Below are 12,500 nucleotides of genomic sequence, written 5' to 3' on the forward strand. Positions count from 1 at the left end.
CACACACACACACACACACACACACACACACCCCCGCTCTAAAAAAAAAACCTGGGCATTGAGTCATGTAGCACACACACACGCACGCACGCCTGCACACAAACACACACACACACACACACACACACACACACACACACACACACACACACACACACACACACACACACACACACACACAGGGTTGTCTCCTACAGTGAGGAATCCTACAGTGAGGAATCTGTGCCACATTGAAATAAGCCGAGCGTGACGAGCTGTTCCTGAACGCGCTCCTCACACTGCAGCTTACTGCTGATTGCAGGGTATAGAGTCAGCTGATGAAATGCTACATGGGGTCCTCACACCACTGAGCTGCTGACTGCTCAGAAGGCGCTGATTCATTTTCTTAATAACAGTTATTTCCTCTTCACTAATCTGATTCTAAAACTGATTATATTTAGTGTAACCGAACCGTCACCGCGTGTCGCTCAGCTCGTCGAGTAAAATTCTAGCACCGGACGACTGAACCGTATTCATCCGATCGTGTGTGTTGATGCCACAAATATGCAAATCAGAAGGTTAAATCAGGGATTAGGAGCGTACAGCGTGAAACCCTGGATTAATGATTAATCCCGGGTAAAGTCAGACAATGAAACCTCAATAACAAACCAGCATCGGGTTAATCCGGGGTTTACTAGGACCCAGTGGAATCCATAATCGTGCACAACGTTCCAGAGCCAGTGGGTTGTTGCTTTGCTCTTAGCTCAAGATCTCTCTCACATATCAGTATTCTGTTATACATAATAATTAGCATATTTAAATTAGCCACTGTTTATTCGGAGTCGTACCCCGGGGTCAGGCCTCTTTACCCCGACGAGCTCCGTATCTTCAAGAAATCAAGCAGCCCACAGCGACCGCGCTGAAACGCAGCAAACTGGTGCGAGGTTTAATTAGATTGGATACGCACATCAGTCTCGGTCCAATTTCACTTGTGGGTTTTATCTTGTGGAGACAGACGCGCTGTCCGCTCAGGATGTGCCGTTAATGGTGGAAGCTCATTTTTCTGGTCATCTTTCTGAGGCATGGCTCTGTGAGCAGCGGAGCGAATCCCTAGGAGCTGCCTCGGGTGTGACGGAGAGAACGTTAGGCTTGGGTTTATTTGTGGAAAGTAAATAAAACTGTATAAAAATGAGGAACTCTGGCTGTGGGCATCTTAAACTACAGCATTAGATGATCAGATATTGGGCTGATGGTGTGGGGCAGTTATTTCATCTGGATAATGAGAAGCCAGAGTGACCAGTTCTGTGCCCCGAGTTTCAACTCACTCTCTCTCTGTGTCTCTCTATTTCTCTCTCTATCACTCTCTCTCTCTCTGCCTCTTTCTCTTTTTAGCTCTCTCTCTCTGGCACGCTGTATCTCTTTTTCTCTCTCTCACACATCTCTCTCTTTCGTGTCTCTCTCATGTTTCACTCTATCGCACGTCTCTCTCTCATGTTTCTCTCTCTCCCACACACATCTCTCTCTTTCACGTCTCTCTCTTACACACATCTCTCTCTCTCACGTCTCTCTCTCACACACATCTCTCTCTTTCACGTCTCTCTCTCTCACGTTTCTCTCTCTTACACACATCTCTCTCTCTCACGTCTCTCTCTCTCACACATCTCTCTCTTTCACGTCTCTCTCACGTTTCTCTCTATCGCACAGCTCTCTCATGTTTCTCTCTCTCACACACATCCCTCTCTCTCACACGTCTCTCTCTCACACACATCCCTCTCTCTCACACGTCTCTCTCTCACGTTTCTCTCTCTCACACACATCCCTCTCTCTCACGTTTCTCTCTCTCACACACATCCCTCTCTCTCACGTTTCTCTCTCACACAGACATCCCTCTCTCACGTTTCTCTCTCACACAGACATCCCTATCTCTCATGTTTCTCTCTCTCACACACATCCCTCTGTCTCTCACGTTTCTCTCTCTCACACACATCCCTCTCTCTCACACACATCCCTCTCTCTCACACACATCCCTCTCTCTCACACGTCTCTCTCACGTTTCTCTCTCACACACATCCCTCTCTCTCACACGTCTCTCTCACGTTTCTCTCTGTCTCTCTCTCACATTTTTCTCTCTCTCACACACATCTATCTCTCTCACATTTCTCTCTCTCCCTCCCTCTCTCTGTTCTACTTTCTCATCTCAGACTCTCACATGACCGCTTTCTCAATACTCCCCCATCTTTCTTAACACCAATCCACTAAAAGTGTGACGTGATCGATATTTGTAAGACCAATTCCATGAGAAGTTGAAGGCTGCCACACCAGCTGATGATGACAGTCTAAGTATTGGGAGGAAAGCAGATGGAGACTGAGACTCACTACACGTCTAAGCTCTGTGTTTAGATACAGTTTACAGTCTGATACACGTGATGTTGTAGGAAAGTGATCATCAACATCATCCTGTGTTTTATTCCCCTTACCTTCCTCTTACACCGCAGCAATCAACTTTCACAGCAAACGATTACAGTCTTAAAACTTACTCAGTAAAGTCATCATTTTTATCTGCTTATAATTACGTTTATCTGAGCATCTGGAAAACAGGTTCCTGTTATTACTTATGTTATAGCAGCTATAAATAACAAGTTCCTGTTATTACTTATGTTATAGCAGCTATAAATAACAAGTTCCTGTTATTACTTATGTTATAGCAGCTATAAATAACACGTTCCTGTTATTACTTATGTTATAGCAGCTATAAATAACAGGTTCCTGTTATTACTTATGTTATAGCAGCTATAAATAACAGGTTCCTGTTATTACTTATGTTATAGCAGCTATAAATAACAAGTTCCTGTTATTACTTATGTTATAGCAGCTACAAATAACAGGTTCCTGTTATTACTTATGTTATAGCAGCTACAAATAACAGGTTCATGTTATTACTTATGTTATAGCAGCTACAAATAACAGGTTCATGTTATTACTTATGTTATAGCAGCTATAAATAACAAGTTCCTGTTATTACTTATGTTATAGCAGCTATAAATAACAGGTTCCTGTTATTACTTATGTTATAGCAGCTATAAATAACAAGTTCCTGTTATTACTTATGTTATAGCAGCTATAAATAACAGGTTCCTGTTATTACTTATGTTATAGCAGCTATAAATAACAAGTTCCTGTTATTACTTATGTTATAGCAGCTATAAATAACAGGTTCCTGTTATTACTTATGTTATAGCAGCTATAAATAACAGGTTCATGTTATTACTTATGTTATAGCAGCTATAAATAACAAGTTCCTGTTATTACTTATGTTATAGCAGCTATAAATAACAAGTTCCTGTTATTACTTATGTTATAGCAGCTATAAATAACAAGTTCCTGTTATTACTTATGTTATAGCAGCTATAAATAACAAGTTCCTGTTATTACTTGTTATAGCAGCTATAAACAGCTGTTCCCTCTAAAACCCTCTGTCTTCTGTCATTAAAATGTAAATACACACACAAACATGCACACACACACACAAATACACACAAACACATACACACATAAATACACACAAACATACACACAAACACATACACACAAATACACACACAAACACATACACACATAAATACACACAAACACACACACATAAATACACACACAAACACATACACACACAAATACACACACAAACACATACACACATAAATACACACAAACACACACAAACACATACACACACAAATACACACACAAACACATACACACATAAATACACACACAAACACAAACATACACACATAAATACACACAAACACATACACACACAAATACACACACAAACACACACACACAAATATACACACAAACACATACACACAAATACACACACAAACACATACACACAAATACACACACAAACACATACACACGTAAATACACACACAAACACATACACACATAAATACACACACAAACACATACACACATAAATACACACACAAACACATACACACATAAATACACACACAAACACATACACACATAAATACACACACAAACACATACACACATAAATACACACACAAACACATACACACATAAATACACACACAAACACATACACACATAAATACACACAAACACACACACAAACACATACACACATAAATACACACACAAACACATACACACATAAATACACACAAACACATACACACATAAATACACACACAAGCACATACACACAAATACACACAACCATACACACATAAATACACACACAAACACATACACACGTAAATACACACACAAACACACACACATAAATACACACACAAACACATACACACATAAATACAGACACAAACACATACACATAAATACACACAAATACATACACACATAAATACACACACAAACACATACACACATAAATACACACACAAACACATACACACGTAAATACACACACAAACACATACACACGTAAATACACACAAACACATACACACAAATACACACACAAACACATACACACAAATACACACACAAACACATACACACATAAATACACACACAAACACATACACACATAAATACACACAAACACATACACACATAAATACACACACAAACACATACACACATAAATACACACACAAACACATACACACGTAAATACACACACAAACACACACACATAAATACACACACAAACACATACACACATAAATACACACACAAACACATACACACATAAATACACACACAAACACATACACACGTAAATACACACACAAACACACACACATAAATACACACACAAACACATACACACATAAATACACACACAAACACATACACACATAAATACACACACAAACACATACACACATAAATACACACACAAACACATACACACGTAAATACACACACAAACACACACACATAAATACACACACAAACACATACACACATAAATACACACACAAACACATACACACATAAATACACACACAAACACATACACACAAATACACACACAAACACATACACACGTAAATACACACACAAACACATACACACATAAATACACACACAAACACATACACACGTAAATACACACACAAACACATACACACATAAATACACACACAAACAGATACACACATAAATACACACAAACACATACACATGTAAATACACACACAAACACACACACAAACACAATAAATGCGATGTGGACTCCAGATGTCTTCTTGCGATAAAATAAACGTCGGCTTATGACTTCAGCTCGAGTGAGAACATAAAGCCGAACAAGAACGTTGTTAACGTCCGGGTAAAAAAGTTTATTAACAAAACAAAAAACACAACCGTTTGTTGGACAACACACCGAGTCCCTGAGGCATCGACATGAAGGACACATCTCTTTATAAGGAGGCAGCTTGATGCTTCACCTTCAACTCGTTGAAAAACCATAAAAAAGAAAAAGAAAAAAAAAAGCATTGACGTCATGTTTCGATCACGATTCCGTGAGTCGTCCAGTAGAGATTCACACAATCGGCTATATAAAGTATTTACGATATTAAAAAAGTTTCAAAAATAAACTTAAATGTTCTTAAGGATCAGGAGGAGAAGAAATACTCTGTTCCCTAAATCAGGCAAATCATTAAGGATTATTTTCGAAACATTATTATATGTAAATTATGTCATTGGTACAACGTCCTAAACGGCACAGAGTCGTAGAACCGACTCGGAGACGAGATCTGCAGTAGCACAGGACACACTCAGATAAACCACAGCTAGGCGATGCGCGTAGGCGTCTCTATTATTAGGACACGTTTCTTCTAAAAGCAGCCGCTTTGACTCGGGTGGGCGTGTCCTCGAAGAGCTGACACGGTTTTTCGGAGCAGATGATGTGGAAGGAAACACGCTGTGGTGCACCTATGAGCCCTCCGACCTAATAAGCTCGCCTGCAGTCTGCGTCGTTAGATATAAAACAGGAAACCCCACAGGATGAGACGACGCTCACCGCTCAGGGGACATGGGAGGAGAGCAGAGTGCAACGTAGCTCATCGCTCACCTCGTCAATAGGCTTCGTTTTGTCTGATCGATTCGCCAGTCGGCAAAGTAATGATGCGGCGGCTCTAACCAAATGATCACGGATCGAAGAACAGACAGCGGAGGTGGGGTCAAAGGTCACCGATGTGAGGATTTTATACTGTGTGTATTATGTGGGCAAGTCGTGGCCTAATGGTTAGAGAGTCTGACTCCTAATCCTAAGGTTGTGGGTTCGAGTCTCAGGCCGGCCACGACTGAGGTGCCCTTGAGCAAGGCACCGAACCCCCCGACTGCTCCCTGGGCACCGCAGCATTAATGGCAGCCGACTGCTCCGGGTGTGTTCACGGTGTGTGTGTGTTCACTGCTGTGTGTGTGTGTGTGTGTGTGCACTTTGGATGGGTTAAATGCAGAGAACGAATTCTGAGTATGAGTCACCGTACTTAGCCGTATGTCACGTCACGTCACGTCATGTGTCTGGTGGAAACTAGGGGTTGTGATGGCATGTGCCAGATGGTTCAAAGAAGATGGACCCAGAGAAAAGAGAGCATTTTCAGTTTTCTACCCGTCACCACGGCAGCACCAGCTAGCGACTACGTACGCGATGAGACGGCCGTTTGGAGGCGGATCAAACGTCTTCCCTCTAAAATAAATAATGTTTGTGGATAAAATGCATCACTGTCTACAGTAACACGCTGAGGCTAAAACAACATTTTGCGCTTTACAATTTCCCGAGTTCCTTTCATGTACCGAAATAGAACAGCGCAAACATCGGCGCCGGTATGTTTTGGATGAATCAAACCTTTGATGCCGGTGACCACACGGTGTGGATCGTTGCCTAGACCAATACGTGGAACTAGAGAAAATGGATAATGTTTTATAGTCGGGCGGAAAATATCTGTTCTCTTTTGCAACTCATTTGCATGGTCTTGTCGTCCCGCCCTCTCGACGTTACTGATAGCTGTGAGACATCCGCAGTTTTCATGAATGGCATCTGACCTTCTAGAGTGGACACAGTGTGGAGTAATAATATTACAGCTGTCTGCTTCCTTTAGGTGCACGTCATATGAAACCCGTTTATTTTATTAAACATCCCAAAGAAATAAAGAAATCTGTCTGATCACTGTTTGCACTCTTGGCTGATTGTTTATAGGCTGCCGGTCGCTTCAGAGGACGCTACAGAGGAAAGAGGAAAATGATGATGATACTAATGTATGCATAAAAATATAACATAGCTCGCAAGCGGTGACTGACGGGACCAAGCACCAACCGTGCAGCAGCGTCTGAGTCCTGAGCCGATACTCGCACGTCCTGCTTTTCATGCGTAGCATGTTAAGTGATCAGGTCACCATGACAACACTGATTAATAGATATTGTGGGGATCTGTTTTTCATGGTGACTGAATCTGGTTGGGCAACAGGTGTGAATCTACCCCGCTCGGGGCATGTAGGTGTACCTGGATGCTCATATTTAGAGAATAATATCACTGGCTGTGCTGTTAAACTTCAGGCCATAACCAGCTCAGAAATCCACAACGGTTAACTTGTTAATGGTTAACCTGGACTGTTTAAAGAAGACCTACTGTACGTGACTACCCAATGCGGTGCATGTGGGTAAAACCAGATGCTCAAAGGTTGTCAAATGCAGATCCGAGCTTTGTCCAGAACCCGATGCCTACTGTACTGTATGTATGACATTTAGTTTGGTTCTGTGCTTGGTAGAAATGTTAGAAATGCTTGGACCCTAATCGCTCACCCGACGCATACCTGTACGATCACATGGAGTTCACATCTACTCTTAAGTATCACAGAGTCTAACTGGAGCTGGTAGATCTCTAGATGCCTCAGGATTCTCAGACTCGGCCTCGTCTCAGCGAAGGTCTAAAATCTCCATCGCACATGTACTGTATGATCTCTTCCGAAAAACATGGAAAGTCTCTTTTTATGTCTGAGACTATAAATATTTTACGCCGTTATATCTGATCACTTGTTCTCTGATAAAAAGAATACGCCACACCTCGAATCAGATTCATTTGCAGTGTAATGCTATACTTTGATGCTATAACTGTCTCATAATTACTGTTATTACCCTCGTTTCTCCCAGACACGGAGGCGTCTCTGGGTGATGAAGAACCGAATTCTGATAACAGACAAAATCGACAGTAATTCTGGTCTAATTCCTGACTAACCTACCACAAGAACATTGTGGAATTGCAGCGGACGTACAGGGAGACGCTGGATGCTGTATGCAGAGTAAGAGACTTGTTCAGGAAAACGTCAGAAGAACACAGCACGTTTCAGTGCCACAAATAAACCCTGACGGTCACGCCAGGCCACAGACTCCACGAGCGCTGCAGCACTGAGCTCTGAGAGTCTCGCTCCTACGCGACACGACACAAAGCTTCCTTTCTCCGAGGGCTCTCTCGCTCCGAGTGCTCTTGAAACACGCAGGACAGGGAATGTTGCAGAGGGTAAATTTGACTTGCATTAGTCACAGACTGCTTCCTCTGCCAAGTCAGACGCAATGAGCTTTCCTGCTACGTTCACAGGCCTTATGCTGTAGTTAGAGACAGAAAATTGACCTCGCTTCTCGGCTGGAGTTTCTGTTTATTAACATCTCTTTATTAATCGTTTAACATACACTAGTCATGACATTAAAGTTACTGTTGACTAAACAGGAAGTGGTTCAACTATCAGCCAGTTAGTGATTTAGACACCCCTCTGTGTGTGTGTGTGTGTGTGTGTGTGTGTGATGAAGCTTTAGCTAATGGTATCCCCCATTTTCACGTCCCTCTTCCCCCTGGGTCTAATGGGCCGCTCCATCAGCTCATTACCCTGCCGGATAAAAGGCTTTATTTGTGGAGCCTGGGCACGTAAAGACACACAAACAGAGCCTGCTGTGTCCCCGAGGGCTTCGTAGCCACGCTGCACAGCCTAAGTCGGCCCACAGCTTGAGCCCACATGCTGTTCCTGGAGCCAGACACCATTTGAAAAGGCACCTGAGCCTGAAGCCGGGAACGAGCGGCACGAGCCCGCGAGACGAAAGCGACGCTCCAGAAAGAGGTGGAGTGGAGATGGAGATTTACCTGATGCCTTTATTCTGAGCGATGCTGTGGTGAGAGATCCTGGACAGCGCAGAGATCACCTGGGAAAACACAAGAGGTTTTGGATTAGCGATGGTGTGAGAGCAGGATAAAACACATCATGACATGCTGTGAGAGGAAAATAAACAGAGCGGTGTGGCATGATAGCTGTGGCCTGACAGAAGCTTTATTCCTATTACAGTACAGCAATTCGCCAATATGTCAGATTTATGTAAACATAAAACTTTCCGGCTTTACCGACACGGACACTGGAGACTCCTTCCAAAAATGTGTCGCTCCGAAGACCCCTGTGAATAAACCTGAGGAAAAAATGTAAACTAACTACGTAAAACAAAACACACTGATATAGACCTGCGATTTGACCGATCAAAAAGAAACGTTGAAGGTGAAGGAAGCATACAGCGCTCATGTTTCTCAGGGATTTACAGCATCTTATTTTTTTACTCTCTAAGCTTCCTTCCTGTGCATTAGTGGTGACTAACAGGGTTAAATGCACAGAGCACTCAAACCCAGTTAGCGCCAGGCGTGAGTCACGTGCGCGTGGGCTCGATGGTGGAGACACTATGGGCCTCCAGATGGTGCAATCTTGGGCTCTGGGAGTGTTTTGTAGATCCGCGCAAACACACACACACACACACACACACACACACACACACACACACACACACACACACACACACACACACACACACACACACACTTATAAACATGTAACATTGGAAAGGCTTTTGTCTTGCCTCATTACATGTTTATAGGAGTGTTAAATCCGCTGCCATCCGTGTGTGTGTGCGTGTGTGTGTGTGTGTGTGTGTGTGTGTGCTGTTCTCTAAGCAGGTGTGCACCTTTTCTACTTGGCTATACACACTGAATCAGTGCTCCTGCTGCCATGAAGGTGACTCCATAAATGAGAACGAGCCCTAATGAGAGCCATCACATCTCGAAGCGAAAACGTCTTCATTTCACACACCACTTCCACTCGGTCGTATCGCTTCTTCAAAAGTTTCATACAGTCAAAGAGACCTGGAGTTTCAAGGCAGGGGAGGCGATATGACGAGAAAAAAGACAGTACATGGTGATATTTGGGGGTTTTATCTCAATGCACAATATGTATTTTTACTCTGGATATAAATGGATTTACACTCAACAAGCTCGTAAAATAGAAATGCTATAAGTTAATAAAATCACTCAACCAGCAGCGAGCTACCTGTCCATCAGGTGGCCAGTCATCCTGTCATCTGGTCATCCAGTTATTCAGTCAGTCATCCAGTCAGTCAGTCATTCAGAAATTCATCCATATAAGTCAGTCTGTCAGCTAGTCATCTAGTTAGTCTGTCTGTCATACAGTCAAACAGTCAGTCTGTCATCCAGCCATCCAGTCAGTTAGTCTATCAATCAGTCAGTCTCATCCAGTCTGTCTGTCATCAAGTTATCTAGTCTTTCTGTCGTCCAGTCATCTAGCCAGTTAGTCTGTCATCCAGTCACCCAGTCTGTCATCCAGTTATCTAATCAATCTATTAGCCAGTTAATCAGTCTGTCATCCGGTCAGTCTGTCATCCAGTTATCCAGTCAGTTAGTCTGTCATTCAGTCTGTCTGTCATCAAGTTATCTAGTCTTTCTGTCATCCAGTCAGTTAGAGTATCATCCAGTCACCCATTCTCTCACCCAGTATGTCTGTCATCAAGTTATCTAGTCTGTCTGTCGTCCAGTCATCTAGCCAGTTAGTCTGTCATCCAGTCACCCAGTCTGTCATCCAGTTACCCAATCAATCTATTAGCCAGTTAATCAGACTGTCATCCGGCCAGTCTGTCATCCAGTTATCCAGTCAGTTAGTCTATCATCCAGTCAGCCATTCTGGTCTGTCATCAAGTTATCTAATCTTTCTGTCATCCAGTCAGTTAGTCTGTCATCCGGTCAGTTAGTCTGTCATCCGGTCAGTTAGTCTATCCTCCAGTCTGTCATTCAGACAAACAGCCTGTCATCCAGTTATCCAGTCAGTCTGTTATCCAATCTGTCTGTCATCCAGTCATCCAGCCAGTCACCCAGTCACTTAACCAAAATGTATGTGACACATAAATGCCAGAATAACAACAGTCACTAAACACAAATGAATAACGAACCATGTCAGTGATGTCATGAGAACCAGGATGTCAGTAACAGGGATGTTGGGAGTTGGCTGATGTAGAAGTACTCATGGCACCATACGAGGCTGTCTCCAAGACTGAGGTCACACCTGATACAAGACCAGAGTCATTTAATGTTCTTTTCTTCCAGAAAGCAATACAAATAAAACTTCACTTTGCATCTTATTCACACCTGCTCCTCCTGAGCCTATCTCTCTCTCTCTCTCTCTCTCTCTCGCTCTCTCTCTCTCTCTCAGCCTGTAGATTGTCTCCTGCAGCCCAGCTGAGGATGAATGAAGCCTTTAGGATCAATAGCGCTGCGTTACTCTGAATACTTGCATTTGTCAGCCTTCTGTCTCGCCCCTTCATGCACCAGCAGCTAATGGGTATAAATATTAATGGAGCCTCAGTGTGGAGACACCAGCGCTGCCCGGCTGACTTATAGACCACCGATGCAGCTTTTCATCACTATCTCTCTCTCTCTCTCTCTCGCTCTGCATGCAATGAATCTCGGCTTACTCCCTCCGCTACGTGGCTCTCATCCCTCAGTTCCCCCCCCCCCCACCCTCCGTTTCGTCATTATTGATTTCCTCTCATCTCGGTGGCGCTCTCTGAGGAGCGGCCGGTCGCAGTCGGAAGGAAACGCATGGCCTCCGTCACCTCTCACACACAAAGCAGATCAGACACAATAACCGATTCGGAGGAAAGGAAGAGAAAATATTACACTCCATGGGGACACCAGGTGATCAGCTGCATCAGACAACAGCAAGCGATGGAGGGCCTGAGGAGCAGAGACAAGAAGCCAAAGTGTATGTGTATGAGAGAGAGAGAGAGAGAGAGAGAGAGAGAGAGAGAGAGAGAGAGAGAGAAATGGAGAAGAGAAGAGGAAGACAGGATGAAAATAATGATGATACACAATACTGAGTGCGTTCCTTATCATCACCTCACTGACCTGCTCTCGGACCTGCGGTCGAGCCGAGGTGTGTATGAGCGGTGAGATTAAGAGAGTAAGTGAGACGGAGCCCAGGTTCCTTTAATAAGTGGATTCGGTGCTGAGAGACGTGTGAAAAACGTGAGAACAGATGGTTGTGTGAAGAGTCACAAAGTCCCCAACTTCATTAATAATCCACCTGATGAGATGCCACGAGCTCTAACCGGCACAGAGACTCTGCGATCTGGCTTTAACTAATCTCACACACACACACACACACACACACACACACACACACACACACACACACACACAC

At 43.3% G+C, this 12,500-nt stretch overlaps 1 protein-coding gene across 8 annotated transcripts in view; it reads right to left on the reverse strand.

Moving 5' to 3' along the window:
• The window catches only part of vav2 (vav 2 guanine nucleotide exchange factor), a 160,627-nt gene that overhangs the window by 48,850 nt on the left and 99,277 nt on the right, over nt 1-12,500 (reverse strand). For all 8 annotated transcript variants that reach the window (XM_047805651.1, XM_047805650.1, XM_047805649.1 and 5 more), the window contains exon 3: nt 9,116-9,174. In XM_047805651.1, coding sequence (XP_047661607.1) covers nt 9,116-9,174 — 59 coding nt within the window. The remainder of the gene's footprint in view (nt 1-9,115; nt 9,175-12,500) is intronic.

Source organism: Tachysurus fulvidraco, chromosome 21 (assembly GCF_022655615.1).
Source record: "Tachysurus fulvidraco isolate hzauxx_2018 chromosome 21, HZAU_PFXX_2.0, whole genome shotgun sequence".
In the NCBI taxonomy this organism is placed as follows: domain Eukaryota; kingdom Metazoa; phylum Chordata; class Actinopteri; order Siluriformes; family Bagridae; genus Tachysurus; species Tachysurus fulvidraco.